Genomic DNA, 21,420 nt, shown 5'->3' with positions numbered 1-21,420 from the left:
GTGAAGTTTCTACCAAAATGCAGTACCTAAACGTACTTTATTGCACTCTTATACATTTCCCGAAGTTTCAGCTCGATATTTTACTTACAAAAAAAGTTCTTATGTTCAAAAAAACATTCAGTGAACTGAAAAACTGTGGTCGGTAATATAGGTATTTAGCTGTGTCACATGCCCTTAAATTAAATTAATATATTGTAAAATAACTTTCATTCATGTCTTAACATCGGCGCTTGGACATCACACCACCCATGGGCACATTCGTAACTCTTGTACCTGTTGAGCACATCTCACATAACCTGTTTAACTACAACGCCACCCTATTTCGTTTTTCCGAGTTTACACAGCGTTTACAGTTATACCGAAAGGTAGATGCTTCCTCACAATCAGAAACAAAAATTTGATAAAGTTTTGAAAAAAAACTTAAGGTGAAGCGGTATAATTATTTTCAAAAGTGCGAACTGGAGTGACTCTTTTTTTGCTCCAATAATTAAAAATAGAACAAGAATGATGCCTGTCAAAACAAGAGTTATAAGCAGCTGTATTTCGTGTGCAATGTGTATATAATTTGGATACAAATGTCAAGCCTCAGATAGGTATGTCAAATTATTTTCGAGAGTGAAATTAATGTTATTCATACTTCAGATAAGTGGTTAATAATGCATAATTAGTTTATAGCATTTTTTCTGAAGGATAAAGTACAGTCAGAGGTAAATTTTGTTTTCTATTTTCGTCCGTTCATTAACTGACCTTTCCTAGAATCGAATATTAATCTTATTGATGACTAAGTCAATCATTTCGTTGAGAATTTAATTCTTTAGTTGAAAATTTAACTATTAGGTTAAATTTTTTTGCAATTGAAATATTTGGTTAAAAATGTATGTAACTTTTTTATCAGTTAATCTTTTTTGGTTGAAAATTAAACTATTTTTTTACAAATTTATTTTATTTGGTTAAAAAATTGTGTGTGTGTATATATATATATATATTCAATCTTTTTTGTTTAAAATTCAAATATGTGGTTAAATATTAATTTCTTTAATTGAAAATTTAACTGTTTTCTTGAAGATTTGTTTCTTGCTAGAAATATCTTTTGGGTTGATAATTCAACTAAATATCTGACTAAATATTCAATTTTTTAAAAAAATATTTATCATTTTAGTTATAAAATTATTTTATTTGGATTAAAAATTTTTTAAATATTTTTTGGTAGATATTTAATCATTTGCATTAAAAGTTCAACTATTTGGTTAAAAATTCTTTTTTTTCGGCCGAGGATTTGTAATTTTAAATGAAAATTTATTTATTTATCTGCTTTTGTTGAAGATTTTTCTTTTTTGATAGAAATATCATCTTTTGGTTTAATAATGCAACTATTTGGTTAAAAATTCTTTTTTTTCGTTGAAGATTCATCATTATAAATAAAAATTCCTTGGGTTTTAAATTCATTTTTTACTGGAAATTTAACTTTCTTGACTTTGGTTAAAAATTTATTCCTTTGGTGTAAAATTAAACTATTTTGTAGAAAATTTGTGTTCTTTTTCATTGAAAATGTAATATTTTAACGTTTGAACTATTCTATCGGTGGTTAAAGAATCGTGTATTTCTTTTGGTGGGAGATTTATTATTCTAACATTTTCCCTGTTTATTTTTGTTAACAGTTAATCTATTTACTGGAAAATTCAATTATTGTGTTGAAAATTTGACTTTTTGGAAGAAAACTAATCTTTTGAGTTTAAAATACAATTATCTGATTGTAAATTTTTTTTTGCTGAAGATTCATAATTTTGTTAAAAAATTAATTTTATATTATTTTATTGAGAATTCATTATTTAATGAAAATAATGCATTATTAGTTTATTGCATTTCTTTCTGCAGGATAAAGCAGTCAGAGGTAAAAAATATTTTTCCGTTTTCGTCCGTTTATTAAATGACCTTTTCTAGAATCGAATATTAATCTTATTGATCACTAAGTCATCTTTTTCATTGAAAATTCATTTCATTGGTTAAAAATTTAACTATTAGGTTGAAACTTTCTTTAAAAATCGAAATATTTGGTTAAAAATGAATCTTTTTTTGATTAAAAAGTAATCCATTTAAGTTTGAAAACTAAACTATTTTGTTAAAAATTCATTTTATTTGGTTGGAAATTTGTCTTTTTTGGTCGCGAATTTATAATTTGAATTAAAAATTTATTTATTTAATCGAAAATTTAAATTTTTCTTACTATGAAATTGAATTGAATGAACCTTTTTACTATGAGTTCAAGTATTCTTTTTTTGTTTAAAAATTAATTTTTTTAACATTTTTGCTAATTTATTTTTGATTGAAAAAATAGTCTTTTAAAAAAAAATTTAAGTATTTTTATGAAAATTTCTTTTTTCTTTAATAGGAAATTCATCTTTTGGGATGAAGATTCAACTCATCTGATTTAAAATTGAATTTTTTGTTTGGAGATTTATAATTTTATTTAAAAATTCATTTTATTTTATTTGATTGAAAATTAATTATTTACTGAAATTTAACTTTTCTATTTTTTGTTAAAAGTTTATTTCTTTGTTGAAAAATTTCATAACTATTTTTCAGTAAATTTGTGTTTTTTTTTTGTTTGAAAATGTATTTTTGTATCATTTTAACTATTTTTTTTTTGTTTGAAAATTTATCTTTTTTAATTGAAAATTCATGTATTTTGAAGAAAATACGTCTTTTTCGTTGCAAGATTACAAGGTAAAAACATCAATTTACTTTTGATGGAGAAATCATATTTTTAGTTTTAATTTTATTTAATTTCATTATTTTGCTGAAAATTTAATTATTTTGTTGAAAATTTAATATTTTTGTTGGCAATTAAACTATTTTGTTAGACAAATTTTCCATTCGGTTCGAAATTCAGCTATTTTGTTAAAAAATTAAAGTATTTTGTTGAAAAATCTTTTTTTTTTATGTGAGTGAACATTTTAGTTAAAAATTGATTTCTTTAACTGAAAATTTAACTATTTCCTTAAAAATTTGATATATTTTGTTGAAAATGAATTTTATTACTGAAAACTCAACTATTCTATTTTTAATTGAAAATTCGTTTATTTCTTTCGGTTGGAAATTTATTACTCTAACATTTTTCCCTTTTTTACTTTTGGTTAAAAATGTATCTTTTTTACTTGAAAATTCAAGTATTTTGTTAGAAATTTGATTTTTTTAAAAGAAAATTCATCTTTAGAGTTGAAAATTCATCTATCTAGTTAAAAATTAATAATTTCTTGTTGAGGAGTCGTTATTTTAGTTAAAAATGGATTAATTGATTAACAGCAAAAATTATCTTTTATACTTGAAAATTCAAGTATTGTGTTGAAAATCTAACTTTTTTGGTAGAAAACTCCTCTTTTGGATTAAAAATTCAATTATCTGTTTAAAAATGAATTTTTCTTTGGCTGAAGATTCACAATTTTGTTTTATTTTACTAAAAATTTTAACTATTCTATTTTTAGTTGACAATTTATCTTCTTTAGTCGAAAATTCATGTATTCTGTTAAAAATTTGTCTTTTCGGTAGATAATTAATCATATGGATTCACAGTCCAAATATTTGGTCATAAATTCAATTTTTGGTTGAAGATTTCTCATTTTAGTAAAGCTTGTATTTCTTTGGTGAAAAATTCAACCATTTTGTTAATATTTCGTGCATTTTTGTTTGTTTATTAAAACTTTCGTTCTCTAAAATTTTTCGGTTCAATTTTTTTGTATGTCTATATTTTTTAATTCGAAATTTGAACATTTTTTTTGTTAAAAAATTCATGTTTTGTGTTGAAAATTCCACTATCTATTTCAAAATTTATTTTTTGGTTTGAAAATTCATCATTTTAGTTAATAATTCATTTATTTAACTGAAAATGGAACTATTTTATTACAAACTTATTTTATTTTGTTGACAAAAAATGCTGCTAGCGAAAATTTAAAAATTGATTTCTGAATTAAATGTCAAAATAGTCGAGGTTATTTACTTCCATTTATTTCGTATCTAACTCAAAATCTAATTTAGAATTTTTTAAGGATAAAAATACAAAATTACGTTCGCTTAAGAGTGTCGACAAAAAATTTCAAAATTTAAAAATTATTATTTACAAATTTAATTCTACACATATTGTAAAAAATACAAATACAATTTCTCGTATTTTCATTAAAAGAAAGCAAATAAAAACACTTAATTATCCGTGTAATTGTAATTTAAAGTTGTATTTTATTTTATTATAAAAATAATTTAAACAGTATTTTTTAGTGCAATTCCTGATAATTATTTATCACTCATTTCTTTTATAATTTTTGAATATTATATTTGATATTACCGGTTCTCGATGTTTTACTCCAGCCTCTCTAAGCCCTTTTATACTTTGATGAGTGACATTCTAATAAATTTAATTTTCTTTTTTTACCTTTGTTAAAAAAAACTTCAATGGTAGACTTAGAAAGGTACATTTTCGAATTGTATAACCTCGACTATTTTGACATTACTTTCCCAATTAAATTTTCGAATTTTTGATCACCGCGCTTCCGCGGAATAGAGAAACAGTTAAAAGAAAAACTTAATCCATAGAACTCCATGGATACAGAATATGTGTTGATACAACGTTATTTCAGCCGAGGCTTCACTTTTTGCTCAAAATTCATTTTTTAAATATTTTTTATGTCTGTCATAAGAGCCATAAACAGCTATATTTCTAATGCAATGTGTATATAATTTGGATACAAATTGTCAAGACTCAGATAAGTTTGTCAAATTATATTTGAGAGTGGTATTAATGTGATTCATACTTCAGATAAATAGTTAATAATGCATCATATGTTTATTTTGTTTTTTCTGAAGGATAAAGTACAGTAAAAGGTAAAAATTATTAAATTTAAATTTTGGTTAAAAATTAATTTTTTTGGTAGATAATGTATAATTTTAGTTAAAAATTAATTTCTTTAATTTAAAATTTAACTATTTTGTTGAAGATTTGTCTGTGTCTAGAAATATAATCTTTTGGTTTGAAGATTCAACTAAATATCTGACTAAAAATTCAATTTTTTCTTTAAATAATTATAATTTCAGTTAAAAATTCATTTTATTTGATTGGGGTTCAAATTAATTTTTTATTGAAAATTTAAGTTTTCTATTTTTGGTTAAAAATTTATTTCTTTGATTGAAAATGTAAGTTAGGTTGAATCTCTCTTTGAAAATTGCAATCTTTGGTTGAAAAACCATATGTTTTATTAGAAATTAATCTTTTTTGGTTAAAAATAATTCCTTTTGATTGAAAATTAAACTATTTGTTTAAAAATTTATTTTATTTGTTTAAATAATTGTCTTTTTTGATAGATATTTAATCATTTGGGTTGAAAGTTCAACTGTTTGGTTACACATTCATTTTTTTGTCCAAGGATTCATAATTTAAGATACAAATTTATCTGCTTTGTTGAAGATTTGCCTTTTTTGATAGAAATATCGTCGTTGAAGATTCATCATTTTAATTAAGAATTCCTTTAATTATATTGGGTTTTAAATTCATTTTTTACTGGAAATTTAACTTTACTATTGTTGGATAAAAATGTATTTCTTTGGTGGAAAATTGAACTATTTTGCAGAAAATTTGTTAAAAACTTCTTGGTGATTAATTAATCTTTTTCGTTGAAAATTCACTTCTTTGGTTAAATGCTTGGTTAAAAATGGATTTATTTTGTTATAAATTAATGTTTTTTGGATGAAAATTAATCCTTTTGTTTGAACATTGAACTATACTGTGAAAAAATTGATTTTATTTGGATGAAGTTGTATCTCTTTTAGTATAAAATTATTTATTTTGTGGAAAATTGGTCTTTTCTGGTAGATATATGTCTACAAAATATATTTAATAATTAAGGTTGAAATTCAACTATTTGGTAACAATTTTATTTTGTTCAAAAATTTAACTATTATGTTAAAAATTCGGGATTCTTTTGATTGATAATGTATTTTTCTAGCATTTTAATTACTCTATTTTCTGTTGTAAATTAATGTTAAATTTTAACTACTTTTTCTTAATTCTTATCTTTGGTTAGTTGAAGATTTAACTAACATTTTAAGATTCATCGTTTTAGTTAAAAATTAATTTCTTTAACTGAATATTGAACTATTTTGTTAAAAATTATTTTTCTTTGCTAAACATGTAACTATTCTATTCTCAATTAAAAATTCCCTTTTTCGTTTAAAAATTTAACTGGTTAAAAATACATGTTTTTTTGTTTGTTGACAATTGATCTTTCTTAGTTAAAAATTCATTTATTGTGTTGAAAATTTGTCATTTTTTGTAGAAAATCCATCTTCTACGTGAAAATTCATTTCTTTAACTGAAAATTGAACTATTTTGTTGACATTTTTTGTTGTTTGCTTGCAAATTATTTTTTTAAATAAAAATTCAACTATTCAAAATCCGTGTATTTTGTTAAAAATTTGTCTTTTATTTGTAGAAATGTAATCTTTTGTGTTTAAACATCAACTATTCGGTTAAAAGTTCTTTTTTTTTGTTGAGGATTCATAATTATAGTTAAAACTTTATTTGTTCACCTGAAAATTTAAATATTTTCTTAAAAATAAGGTTTTCTTTTGATTGATAATGTAATTTTATAAAATTTTAATTATTATATTTTTGGTTGAAAACTAATGTTAAATTTGAACTATTTGTTGAAAATTCTTTTTTTTTCATTCAAAATTCTTGTTCAGAAAATTATATTTTTCAATTTAGAATTCATTTATTTTCTTAAAACATTGTCTTTTTTCTAGAAAATTCGCCTTTTTTGTTGAGAATGCAGCTGTTTAGTTAAAAATTAATTTTTGTTTGTTTAAAGATTTATAATTTTGGTTCAAAATACATTTCTTTAACTGAAATGTGAACTATTTTTTTGAAAATTCATTTTTTTACCGAAAATTCAACTTCTATTTTTGGTTAAAAATATATTTGTTTGGTTAAAAAATGTACAAATTTGGTTGAAAATTCATCTTTTGAGTTGCAAATTCCACTATCTATTTAAAAATATATTCTTTTGTTTATAGATTCATATTTTTAGTTAATAATGCATTTATTTGACTGAAAATGTAACTATTTTGTTCATCATTTATTTTATTTAGTTGAAAAAAAAATTTTCTATTAAATATTTTACTATTCTATATGTGGTTAAAAATAAATTTCTTTGGTTGAAAATTTATCTTTCTCAATTGAAAATTCATGTATGATGTTCAAAATGTATCTTTTTCGTAAAAATGCATCTTTTGAGTTCAAAATCAAAATGTTTGTTAAAAAATTCACTTTTTTGTTTTGAAAATTCTTCATTTTTAGTGAAAACATAATTTCTTTAGTTGGAAATGAAATTATTTCGTTCAAAATTGAACTATTTTGTTAAAAATAATTTTTTTTTTAATAATCACCTTTTCTCCGTTAAAATATGAAATCTTTTGTTTTAAATTTCTTTTTTTTTTGGTTTGAAAATTAGTTTATTTTGGTTGAGGATTCAACTTATTTGTTGAAAATTCGTATTTTTTGTTTAATATATCTGGTTGTAATTAAAAATTAAAATTTTTGGTGTGAAAATATCAACTTACATATTTTTTAAATTTTTCTTCGAGAATTGCTTAAAATTTTTTTGTATGTTTGTCATAACAGCCGTATTTTGTGTGCAATGTATATTATTTTGATACCAATATCAAGACTCAGATTGGTATGTCAAATTATTTTATGAGTGTAAAATTAATCTGATTCATATTTGAGATAAGTGGTTAAGAATGCATAATTAGTTTATTGCATTTTTATTAAAGGATAACGTACAGTCAGATATAAAAATTATGTTGCAAAAGGTGAAAATTCATCTTTTTGGGGTATTAAAAATTAATTAATTGGACTAAAAATTTAACTATTTCATTTATTGAAGACTCATAATTTTTTTTAAGTTAAAAATTCATCTTGGTTTCAAAATTCAACTATTTTTCGTTGGTAAAATTAAACTATTTTCGTAAAAAACTCAAATATTTGATTTAAAAATATTGTATTGATTGAACATTTATCATAATTTTTTTAGTATATCAATCTATGCAATTGAAAATTCATTCTTTTTGGTCAAAAAATATAACTATTTTAGTATACAATTCAACTATTTGGTTAAAAATTGTTATTAGGCTTCGTTGAAAATTTATTTTACTTGGTTGAAGATTGATTTTTCTACTGAAAATTTAACTGTTCTGTTTTAAGTTGAAAATTTGTCTTTTTTAGGTGAAAATTCAAACTTTTTTGTTGTTGATTATTTGTGCTTTTCTGGCAGAAATTTCATCTATTTGCTTTAAGCCTCATCATTTTGGTTGCAACTTGAACTACTTGGTTCAGAAATTTTTTTTTTTCGTTGAAAATTCATCATTTTAGTTGAAAATTCATTTCTTTCGTTAAAAAATTAACTATTTTAATAAAAATTTGTCTTTTTTTGCTCAACATTATTTTTTTCACTGAAAGTTTAACTTCTCCATTTTTTGAAAATTGATCTTTTTCAAACAGAAATTTAACTTTTTGGTTGAAGGTTTCACACCTATACTAAAAAATGTTTTTTTTTAGTCAAAATTTTAACTATTTGTTGAAAATGTATGTATTATGTTGAAAATTTAACATTTTCTGTTTAAAAAAGTAGTTCTACTCTCAAATAAAAAATATAAATTCTTAATAAAAATTGTAATAAATAATACTTCAAAGAAAAACAATTTTTATTTAAAATAACAAAAGTCGAATTCAAATTCAAATTTTTCTAGTTGAATTGAACCAAAGAAAAATATTGAATTTTTTACCCGAAAATATTATTTAAAAATTTCTAACTAAATTTTTAAATAATTGATAATTGAAATAATTTTAAAAATAATTTTAAAAAAATTATATTTTATTGATGAACTTTTAAGGTAAATATATGATTTTTTTAACAATTGAATTTTCAATTCGAAAATATTAATTTTCCATCCAAAATTTGTTTTCCATCCAAATAGTTTAACTTTCTAGTATTTTTTTTTAAAGTTTTAAGCTAAAGATATGATTATTCTAGAAAAAAATTTAATTTTCAATTCGAAAATATGAATTTTTAACCAAACATTTCATTATCAAATGACAATAGTTAAATTTTCAAAGAAACTGTTTCAATTTTAATCCAAAAAGACCATTTTTCCACAAAACTGTTGAGTTATTAATCCGACAATATGGATTTTCAAGAATAATGTGTATTTTAAGCGAAACAGTTGAATTCTCAATAAAAAATGCAATAGTTCATATTCAAAATTTTCTAGTTGAATTAAAACAAATAGTTGCATTTTTAATTTAAAAAAGAATAAATTTGTACCAGACATAATTATTTAAAAACTATGAATCTTCAACTAAAAGTTTGAATTTTGAACTAAAAAAGACAAATTTTCAAGGAAATAATTCATTTTCAACCAAGCTGTTGATTTTTCATGCAAATATTGGATTTTTTACCCGAAAATATTATTTTAAAAAAGTTTATTTTCAACCAAATAATAGAATTTTCTTCTAAATAATTGATAATTGAAATAATTAAAATAATAATTAAAAATTTTTTTATTTAATTGATGAACTTTTAAGCTAAATAGATGGTTTTTCTTAAAAACAATTGAATTGTCAATTCGCAAATATGAATTTTCCATTCATTAAATTTCCATCCAAACAGTTCATTTGCATCCAAATAGTTTAATTTTCTGGTAAATTTTTTAATTTTTAAGCTAAAGATATGATTGTTTTCAAGAATAAAGTGTATTTCAAGCAAACAGTTGAATTTTCACCCAAATGGTTGAATTTTTTAACAAACTGTTAAAATTTCAATAGAAAAAGACGCATATTCTACAAAACAGTCGAATTTTGATCCGGAATATATGAATGTTCAACAGAAAAAATTCATTTTTAACCGTTGAATTTTCACCTACATAGTTTAATTTTCTAGTAAATTGTTGACTGTGGAAGCCAAAAAGATGATTTTTCTAGAAAAGAATTTAATCTGCAACAAAAAACATGAAAGTTTATATTTTATTTTTGATGTTAATATTAAAAAATTTCGAAAATTGGTCAAATTTGGGTTTTAAATCAAAAATTTAAGAATGAAAATGAACATTTCTCAGAGTTATTATTATTAATTAATTTTTTGTCAATCGGTCCAGAATTAATATTTTATAAATATTGATTTTAAAAATTGTGAAATTAGTTTAAAAATTGATTCTAGACTAGTAGACAACAAAATTAACATCAAAATTATATTTCAACAAAAAAGTTCATTTCCAACCTAACAGTTGATCTTCTTAACAAACTTTTAGAAATTGAATACAAAAAGATGGATTTTCTACAAAGCAATTGAATTTTCAGCCCGAAAATGTGAATTGTCAACAAAAAACTGTTAAATTTTAAATCCAAAAAGACGAACCTTGTACTAAAATGTTAAATTTTCAACCCAAAAATATGAATTTTTAAGAACAAAGTGAATTTTTTCAACCAAACAGTTGAAGTTTCACTCATATAGTTGAATTTTCTAACAAACTGTAAAAATTTCAATCCAAAAAGACGCATTGCCTAAAAACCGTTGAATTTTGATCTCGAATATATGAATTTTCAACAAAAAAAAGTTAATTTTTAAACGTAACAGTTGACTGTTTACCTAAATAGTTGAATTTTCTAACAAACTGTTAAAATTGAAATTCAAAAAGTCGAATTGTCTACAAAGCAATTGAATTTTCAACACAAATAGTTGAATTTTGTAAAAAACTGCAGAAATTTAATCTAAAAAGATTCATTTCCTAAAAGGTTGAAATTTGATACCGAATATATGAATTTTCAGCAAAAAAGTTAATTTTAAATGTAACAGTTGACTTTTTGCCCAAATAGTTGAATTTTCTAACAAACTGTAAAAATAAAAATCCAAAAAGACAAATTTTATAAAAACGGTTGAATTTTGATCCCGAATATATGAATTTAGAATAAAAATGTTCATTTTCAGCGAAACAGATGAATTTTTTTAAAACGAAAAGAAAAAAGTTAATTTTTAACTAAACAGTTGAATGTTGAAATATTTGAATAGTTAGTAACTGAATAATTGAATGTTGAAATATTATACCTGAAAAAATCTAGAAGTACCTGAAAAAAACCCTGGAATTGTCAGGGAATTTTTTTCCAGGATTTGACTATGCAGCCTGTAATCAGAGTGATATGTAACAAAAGTTTTTAAAAAATTCAGAATGGTTAATGGTTACAGTTTTAGATAGAAGAGAAGCATTTATTTTTTAACAATAACATCGGAAAAATAAAATATGCCTGACAATGGAAAAACCGAAGAGAATGAAATTGAAAGTGAGAAAATGCTTGACCAAAGGTTCGTTTTTCAAATTAATCCATTTTTAAATAAATTAATAATTACAATGATTCATGTAGATGTTTTAACCTTGGGTTTTATTTATAGGCGCAGAGATTCTACTTCACAAACACAACAAAATCCAAGACAAACGATAAAATATGTCCCAGGTCGTGGAGCATCGCGATATGATAATGCATTACGAAATCTCATACCTTTGCGGCCAAAAGTGCGGTAAGTGAGGAAATTAAAAGTTTATCAAACATAATTGCATAACAAAAAATTTATAACACTTTTGAAGGCAGTTTATTTATTTCTCTTATCGGAAATTCCATTAATTTTTATTGAAAAAACCTATCTTAGGCTTCGGGCTCACTACACTATTTACATTTTTTTTTAGCGATGACACTATTTTCTCACAATTTTCCGATATTACTACTATTTCTTCCGTTTTCCTTAAAAAATATTTTAGAACTGCTTCGGTAATTGGACAAAAAAATATGCCCGCCATCTCAATCCCAGCAAAAATTTCTGTTACTGTTCCAGATCCAAAAAGGAACTGTGTTCTATAACATTTGTTACAAGGTGGTGACATAACTGTTCTAGAACTAAAAGATAACATTGTTCTAGAACACTATGACAAAATTGTGGGAGAACTGTTCTCGAACTATGTGACAGCACTGTTCTGTAACAGTTCCTATACAATTCTTCTATAAAAAACTGATCACAGACGTTCTATAATATTTGTTTCAAGTTTGTTCTAGAACTGTGCTGTAATAGTGTTATATCGAAGTTCTAGAACCCTGTTCCAAGTGTGTTCTATAACGAATTAGAGACAAAGATTAATAACTGTTTTAGAACAGTTGTTACGTTATTGTTCTAGAATTGACCAGTCACAGACGTTCTGTAACATTTGTTCCAAGTTTGTTCTAGAACTGTGTCGTAATATTGTTATATCGAAGATCTAGAACCCTGTTACAAGTGTGTTCTAGAAAAACTCAGGGACAAAGATTAATCACTGTTTTAGAACAATTGTTATGTTATTGTTCTAGAACTGACCAATCATAGACGTTCTATAACTTCTGTTCCAAGTTTGTTCTAGAACAGATCAGTTGTCACAGCGTTCTAGATTTGTTACTGATTTGTTATACAACATTTTTAATTGAGTTCTAGAACTGTTCTAGAAATGTTCTAGAAATGTTACCGATCGATTGTTTCAGCGCAGCGTTCTCGATCTGTTACAGATTTATTATACAACATTTGTAATTGAGTTCTAGAATTGTTCTAGAAATGTTACAGATCGGTTGTCCCAGAATTCTAGGTCTGTTACAGATTTGTTATACAACATTTGTAATTAAGTTCTAGAATTTTTCTCGAAATATTACAGATCGGTTGTCACAGAGTTCTAGATCTGTTACAGAATTGTTACATAAGACTGGTAACCGAGTTCTACAGTTATTCTAGAAATGTTACAGATCGTATTTCACAGCGTTCTAGAACTGTAACAGAATTATTCTAGCGTATGGGGGATGGCATAGTTACTCGCATGTTCGTAACCTGTTACTAACCTGTTCTAGAACAAGTTCTTTTGTGTTCTAGAACAGTTACATATCTGTTCTGTAAACATGTTTGCTGCAATTAGTTAACTTTTCAACCAAAATGATGAATTTTCAATACGGAAGATTAATTTCGTTACCTAAAAGAGATAAATTCTCAACTAAGTACATACATTTTTTATCAGATAGTTTCACTTTTAAACAAAAATAATTTTCTACTAGAAAATACCAACTTTTTAAACTAAATAAATCCGTTTTTATTAAAAATTTGATTAGTATAAATTTTAATTCAAGGAGAATTAATTTTCAAATTCAAAAACGAGTCTTCTACACACAATTTAGTTTTATACGAAATTGTTGAATTTTCAAACTAAAGACACGAATTTTCTGTAAAGTAGTTACATTTTTTTAAACAAACTCAAATTTTCAACCAGAGTCGAATTTTTAATGAAAAATTTAATAGTTGATGTTTCAATGAAAGAAGAATTTACTTAAAAGTAAAAAAAGAGAAGATTTTTACCAAAAAACATGAGTTTTCAAAAAAATAGTAGCATTTCTAAACCAAAAAGCAAAAAATTTCAACCAAATAGTTAAGTTTTCTATCAAATTGTTGAATTTTCGAGCCGTACATATGAATATTCTACAAAACTGTTAAATATTCAACCCGAGAATGTGAAGATTTTACAAAAAAGTTAATTTTCAAGGAATAAGTGGAATTTACACTAAAAAAATTAAATTTTTCAGTTAAAAGAACGAATTTTTAATAAAAAAAGAAACCTTTTTTTAACTAAAATTATGAATCCTGAACAAAAAAAATTAACTTTCAGGGAAGTAGTTCAAATTTCAACGAAGGAGTTAGATTTTTAACGTAAAATGTAATAGTTGATATTTCAGGAAAAAAACAATTTAATTATAAATAAAAAGCAGCTAGATTTAACCAATAAAAAGAAATTTTCAATTAAATTGTTTAATCCTGAAGTAAACCAGATTCATTTTCATCCAAACAGTTTCAGTTTTAACCAACAAATTGATTTTCTACCAAAAAAGGTGAATTTTCAACTAGATAGTTAAATTTTCTACCAAATATTTAAATTTTCGAGCCAAAAATATGTATTTTCTGTAAAACTTTGTAATTTCAACGCGACGATATGAAGTTTCCTTTAAAAAGTTAATTTTCAATCAATTGAATTTCCAAGAAAGTAGTTAATTTTTCAGTTAAAAGAACGAATTTTTAACTAAAATTATGAATTTTGAACCAAAAAATTAACTTTCAAGAACCATGGAATTGAGTTTTCTGCAAAAATGCGAATTTCCAACAAAATACGTAGATTTTTATAGAAGTAGTTAAATTTTATACCAAATTATTAAATTTCCGAACAAAAAATTCTAATTTCCTACAAACCATTTAATTTTCAACAAAAAAAGTTATTATTTAACCGAAGAAGATTTATTTTTAATCAGGCAGTTCCATTTTTAACAAAAAGATGAAAATTTGTCTTCTTTAAATGAAAATTCAACTTTTTCATTGGAAATCCGTATAATTTGTTTAAAATCGATTTATGTTCTAAGAAATTTTCTTTTTCTTTGAAAGTTAATCTTCTTGTTTAAAAAATCTTCTTTTTGGTTAAAAATTCACGTGTTCCAGTTCAACATTTATCATTCAAGTTGAAAATTCAACTTTTCATTTGTTAAAAATTAATTTTTATGGTTGAAGATTCATGATTTAAATTAAAAATCCTTTTCATTGGTTGAAATGTGAGCTATTTTATTGAAAATTTCTTTCTTTTTTGGTTGAAAATTATTATTTATTTGAACTGAAAGTGAATCTGTTATTCCAGTTGAAGATTCCATAATTTTAGTTACAAATTCATGTCTTTAGTTGAACATTCATTTTTTTACTAAAAATTTAATTATTCAAAGTTGATTAAGAAATTATCTTTTTTTATTTACAAGTTATCTTTCTGGTTTAAAATTTAACTATTCCAATTAAATATTTACAATTTTAGTAGAAAATTCATCACTCTGTTTGAAAATAAAACTATTTGTTTTTACATTTATTTTGTTGAAAGTGAGTTTTTTGTGGAAAGTTATTTCTTTTAACTGAAAGATTTATTTCTTACAGTTCAATATTTCATAGTTTTAGTTGAAAATTCTTTTGTTTAGATTATCATTAATTTTTGTAACTTAAAATTTAATTATTTAATTTTTGGTTATAATTTATTTTTTTTTAGTAAAAATTAACATTTTATTTTGTGGAAAATTCAACTATAAAAAAGGAAATAAAAAGAAGAAAGAATAAAAGAATAGAAAAAAAATACAAGAAATGAAAACAGGACAGAAAAGTTCAAAAAAGATCTTTCTTAAACAAAATTGCTTAGGGTATTGCATTAAAAATATATAAGTTTTTCGGCCTTTTCTGACTGATATTTCATTGTTCGATCAATGTAAAAATTTTTCTGAAATTTTTGAATACCATTTAAGAATTCTTTGACCAAGAGAGTGCTTACAATTTAAAACGCTTCAATTATAAAAAAAAATGTCATTAGGAAGTAATTTAAAAGCCATTAATGTGTCTTTAAGAGATAACTAATAGCTAAATAGGGAGCGCTCATTAATAACATAAATTCAAGAAAATGTTACAAATTCTTTCTGGGGAGCGGGGGGGGGATGCAGTCCAAATCATTAAAAATTCTTCGAAATGTCCGCGAATGTTACTTTAAAATCTCTTAAAATCCATAGAAATTCCGTGAAATCGAAATCCCTTTAAATGTTTAAAAATTCGTTTAAATTGTTCGAAATCTTTGCAAATATTTTGAAACTCCCTGAAACGTTTTGAAATCCTTAAAATATTAAAAATTCTTTAAAATTCTTTGGGACTCTGCGAAATTCTTTGAAATTCCATTAAATATTTTTCAATTTTAAGAAATCCTCTAAAATCCGTGTATACACTTTGAAACCTCTTTAAATCCTTTAAAAATTTCCGAAATCATTAAATCCCCTTTAAATCTTTACAAATTCGTTAGAATCCTTTCTAATCTTTGCAAATATTTCGAAATCCCGTAAAATCTTTTTAAATCTTAAAAAAATTTTCAAAGTCCCATTAAAATTCTTTAAATAATTTGGAAATCCCTTAAAATTATTTGAGATTCATTGAAATCTGTAGAAATTCCGTTAAATCTTTAAAAATCTTACAAAATCCTGTAAATTCCGTGGATACACTTTTCAAATTATTTTTTTAAACTGTAGATATCCATGAAAATCCTTTGAGTTTCCTTGAAATCCTTGAAATCGCTTTTAATATTTAAAATCCGTGGAAATCTCTTTCAAAAAACGGTTAAACCCTTGAAACTCCCTGAAATGTTTCGAAATATCTTAAAATCTTTGAAACTCTTTTAAAATTTATTGAAATCCTTAAAACTCGTAGAAATCTTTTCAAATCTCTTGAAACATATTAAAATATTTTTAAATTAATTAAAATCTTTTTAAAGCTGGTAAAAATCCTCGAAATCCCTTAAAGTTCTTTTTAATATTCGAAAGTCCTTTAAAATTCCGTTAAATCTTCTGAAATCTTACGAAATCCTCTGAAATCCGTGGATATACTTTGAAATCTCTTAAAATTCTTTGAAAATCCGTGAAATCATTGTAATCCTCTTAGTTCTTCAAATCTCATTAAAATCATTTTAAAAACTGTAGATATCCCTTAAAATCCATTGAGATTCCGTGAAATCGTTTGAAATCCTTGAAATCTCTTTCAATATTTAAAATCCGTGGAAATCTCTTTAAAAAACGGTTAAAATCCTTAAAACTCCCTGAAATATTTCGAAGTATATTAAATGTTTGAAACTCTTTTAACATTTATTGAAATCTCCAAAATTCGTGGAAATCTTTTCAAATCTCTTGAAACATTTTAAAATATTTTAAAATTAATTAAAATATTTTAAAAGCTGTTAAAAATCCTCGAAATCCCTTAAAGTCTTAATCCCTTTAATCCCTTTAATCCCTTAAATCTCTTAAAATTTCTTACAATACCTTAAAATCTTGGAAATCTTTGCATATCTTGTGAAACCCCGTGAAATCTTTTAAATTCTTATGGAATCCCTTCAAATCCCTTCAAATTTGCTAAATCTCATTAAAATTCCCTGACATCCCATACAAAATTTAAAATACTTCGTTATCTGTTGAATAAATATCCAGTGACTTCTTTTGAAATATTTGCATATATCTTGAAATCTCTTCAGGTTTCTTAAAATCTCATGGAATGGCTAAGAAACTTTGGAAGTCACATGGAATCTCTTAAAATTCCTTTAAAATTTCTTATAATTTGTGAAAATATTTTCGTATCACATGATCACATGATCCTTTAAAATCTGCGAAAATTCCTTAAAATGTCTCAAAATTAGTTAATAGTCTTTAAATTCCGTGTAATATTTCAAAATTCTTTTAAAAATCATTAAAATCTCTTAAAATTCTTTAAAACTCGTAAAAATATTTTGGTATCACATGAAGTCCTTTTAAATTCTTTGAAATGCCGTGAATTATTTTGAAATCTCTTAAAATTCCTTAAAAATCCCTCAAATCCCTTAAATCTCTTAAACTCTTTTAAAAAATGGAAAAATTCTTAAAATCGCTTAGAATATTCAAATCCTGTATAAATTCCATATAATCCTTTAAAATCTGCGAAAATCCATTAAAATGTCTCAAAATTAGTTTAAAAAAGCCTTTAAACTCCGTGAAATATTTAAAATTCTCTTTAAAAAATCGTTTCAAAATATTTAAAACTCCTAAAATACTTTTGTACCACATGAAGTGCTTTTAAATTCTTTAAAATGCCGTAAATTAATTTGAAATCTCTTTAAATACTTTAAAAATCCCTTAAGCCCCTTTAAAAACTAGGAAAATCTTCAAAAACGTTTAAAATCTTTAAAATCCCGTAAAAATCTTTTATAATCCTTTAAAATACTTGAACATTGCTTAAAAATGTCAAAATCCCGTAAAATTCTCTTATAATCCTTTAAAATCCGTTGAAAACCCCAAAAATTTTTGTTAATAATTGAAAAGCCTTTAAATTCCGTGAAATATTTCGAAATTCCATTAAAATTCATTGAAAATTCTTGAAATTCTTTATACCGTTTAAAATTTATTAAAATACTTCGTTATCACATGAAATCTTTTTAAATCTTTTGAAATGCCGAAACTTATTTTGAAATCTCTTAAAATACCTTAAACTCCCTTAAACCCCTTTAAGGGTTAAGGAAATCCTTAAAATCGCTTAAAATCTTCAAAATCCCGTAAAAATCCATAATAATTCCTCAAAGTCGGTGGAATTTCTTTAAGTTCTCTAAATATTTTTAATCACTTAAAACCCTTTTAAAAATTGGGATAATCCTTGAAATCGCTTAAAAGATCGGTGGAAATACCTTAAAGTCTCTAAAAATCGGTTAAAAATCAATCTCAATTTAAATTTCGTATGCAATTTCGAAATTTTACCAAATCCATTTAAATATTTCTGAATCTCTTGAAATCTTTTCTAATATTCGGAAATCCTTGGAATTTCGATCAATCTGTGAAAATCTTACATTGCGTTTTTAACTTAAAAATTTGATTTTCTACAGAATATACAAATTGTAAACCAAACATATTTTTTAATAAACACTTCAATTTTTAACATAGAAGATTTATATTCTGAAAAAATGTGTTAACAAAATAAATCAATTTTAAAGAAAATAATTGAATTTCTAAAACAAAAATACGAATTTTTTAAAAACAATTTCCATGCACTTTCAACTAAATATTTTGAAAAATGGATGTGATTTTAGGATGTTAGTCCAAATTTGATTTGATTATTTTTATTTAGGAGAATTAATTTTCAATAAGAAAACGAGTTTTCTACAAAGCAGTTTAATTTTGTACCAAATAGTTGAATTTTATACCAAATTGTAAAACTTTAAAATCAAAAAGACAATTTTTCTATAAAGCATTTGAACTTTCAACCCGGCAATATGAATTTTCAACCAAAAAAATCATTTTACAACCGATAAGTTGATATTTCAACAAAATACTAAAGATTTCAGTTTAAAGAATTATTTTGACCCAAAAAGAAGGATGTTTTCAACTAAAATAAAATATTTTTAACCGAAAAAAAACAACTTTTCAAAAAGTAGTTCAACTTTTAACCAAGGAGATGAATTTTTAATCTAAAAGGATGAATTTCAAACAGATTCATTTTCAAACAAACAGTTGCATTTTTAACCAAAAAATGGATTTTATTAAAAAAAAAAACGAGTTTCCAAAAAATACATAAATTTTCGAGCAGATATTTAAATTTTCTTCTAAATCGTTTACTTTTCGGGACAAAAATACGAATTTTTTTACAAGCCAATTACATTTTCAACTCAAAAATGTGAATTTTTAACTTAAAATTTATTATTCAACCGAAACAGATTAATTTCTAACCAGGTTGTATATTTAACAAACACAAAATGGAATTTATACAGAAAGAAATATATTATGAAACTAAAAAGATAATTGCTGAAAAAATTGTCGAGTTTTCATTATATACATATTTTAGTTAAGAAAGAAACGAAATCTTCAAAACAAATAATATTTCAACCAAGAAGCCCAACCTTTTAAGAAAAAATTGTTGAATTTTCAGCAAAATAATATTCTATTTTGAACCAAATAATAAAACTTTGAAACAAAAAAGGTAAATTCTTAACGAAAAATTTTATACTAGACTTTTCAACCTAGAAGAATGAGCTTTCAAACAAAAATAGTTTGATTTTCTTATTAGATTCTGTTACTTTTCAGTTCGAATTTAAATGGAAAAATGAGAAAAAGGGGAAAGACTGAAATTTGCGATAAATAAATGGGAATTTTAATCAATCATAGATAAGGCAAAACATTTTAAATAAACATTGAGGTTCATTTTTAATACTTAAAAACTTGTATGATACTATTTTAGAAGTTTATGACCCTATTTTTACTATTTTTGATCTCTGAGTGAGCCCGAGGCCTGATATGTTTAAAATATCAAAATTCAATAAAAAATGTTTAGTTAATGGTGAAAATTATTTAGGGAAAAGCCACCTGAAGAAAATGTTGGTTTATTTTCTTTTCTCTACCTGACATGGTTCACCAAATATCTCTGGAAAGCATATCGCAAGGGGATCCAAAAATGCGATTTACCAAGCATATCTCCATATAATGGTTGCACTTACAATTGTCAAAGGTAATTATTTAATTTTGTTAAACCAATTTTTAATCAATTACTTCATTCCTAATTTTTAAAATTAATTTTGTTAAATTTAAGATCAGAAATCGGTACAAAAAATCTTGTTTTGCTACCGAAAAAAGATATTGTTTATAAAAAATATAGATAAGATTTTCAATAATATTGTACATTTTTTATAGACTGGAAATTCTCTGGAAGGAGGAATTGGGTAGGCGGGGTTCGGATGGAGCATCTTTTACATTAGTCGTATGGAGATTCGCTCGAACAAGAATAATCTTTTCTTGCATTCTCTACAGCTGCTCTGTCATTTGTGGATTTTTAAGTCCTGCAAGTAATTTTTTACGAAAACTATATTCAATTTTTTTCAAGAAAGCGAGAAAAAAAATAATTTTGATAAATAGGGTGACCGCTAGACCGGGAAAAATCGGGAAAAGAGAGTGAATTTATTTTTTAACCGAAAATTGAAAAATTAAATTGGGTGTTAAAGATAATATTTTTGAACCGAAAGAAATAAATTTTTAACAAAATAGTTCCATTTTCACCCGAAAAAGAATTTAATTTGAAACAAAAACAGTTGAATTTGACCAAAAAGACGAATTTTTAACCAAATATTTGAATCCTCAATTTTTAGACAAATTAATTTTCAACCAAACGGTTGAATTTTCAACTAAAAAAAAAATTCAACGAAAAATGGAATAATTAAATTTTCAGTTCTGAAAGTTTATTTTCTACAAAAAAAAGAAGTTTTAACACAATACTTAAATTTTAAATGAAAGATCTGAACTGAAAAGAGATGACTTTTAGGGGCGACTGAAAATTCCCGAAAAAGAAAATATTTGAAATATAATATTTCCCGAATTAAAAGCGGAAGAAAAATGCAATTATTTTAAAGGATATTTAGAAGGTTTTGAAAATTAATGCGATTTTTAATTTAATTCAGGAATAATTTTAATTAAATTAAATAAAATAAAATAATTTGAAATTTGAAAATATTTCAAAAAATTGAAATCAAAATGTATGGAAGTTTTTCAAGATTTTGGAAAAAAATTTCGAAGCTTTTTAAGAATTTTGAAAGTTTTTTGCGAAAATAAATTTTCTTAAGATTATTTGGAAAATTATAAATGATTTTACATTTTGAAAAATTAGTTTTTAAAGAAAATCTAAAAAGATTTCTGAAAATTTCAAAAAATAATCTTAAACATTTTAAGGCACTTTTTTATTATATAAGATTTTTAAAAAATTAGGAATACTTAAA

The 21,420-nt window shown here is 23.7% G+C and overlaps 1 protein-coding gene across 4 annotated transcripts in view; it reads left to right on the top strand.

The window, feature by feature from the left end:
• The first annotated feature begins 280 nt into the window (after positions 1-280).
• Positions 281-21,420, top strand: part of LOC117182044 (multidrug resistance-associated protein 5-like) — an 87,813-nt gene continuing 66,673 nt past the window's right edge. For 3 of the 4 annotated variants that reach the window (XM_033375067.1, XM_033375068.1, XM_033375065.1), the window contains exons 1-5: positions 281-593; positions 11,283-11,399; positions 11,487-11,612; positions 20,010-20,162; positions 20,345-20,492. In XM_033375067.1, the coding sequence (XP_033230958.1) occupies positions 11,338-11,399; positions 11,487-11,612; positions 20,010-20,162; positions 20,345-20,492 (489 nt within the window). In that variant the 5' untranslated portion in view covers positions 281-593; positions 11,283-11,337. Of the gene's footprint in view, positions 594-11,189; positions 11,400-11,486; positions 11,613-20,009; positions 20,163-20,344; positions 20,493-21,420 lie in introns of all 4 variants that reach the window. The other variant, XM_033375066.1, reaches the window with a different exon arrangement.

This window comes from Belonocnema kinseyi, chromosome 10, assembly GCF_010883055.1.
Source record: "Belonocnema kinseyi isolate 2016_QV_RU_SX_M_011 chromosome 10, B_treatae_v1, whole genome shotgun sequence".
In the NCBI taxonomy this organism is placed as follows: domain Eukaryota; kingdom Metazoa; phylum Arthropoda; class Insecta; order Hymenoptera; family Cynipidae; genus Belonocnema; species Belonocnema kinseyi.
Note: the sequence above shows the minus strand (reverse complement) of the source record. Positions and strands in the feature narration are given on the sequence as shown.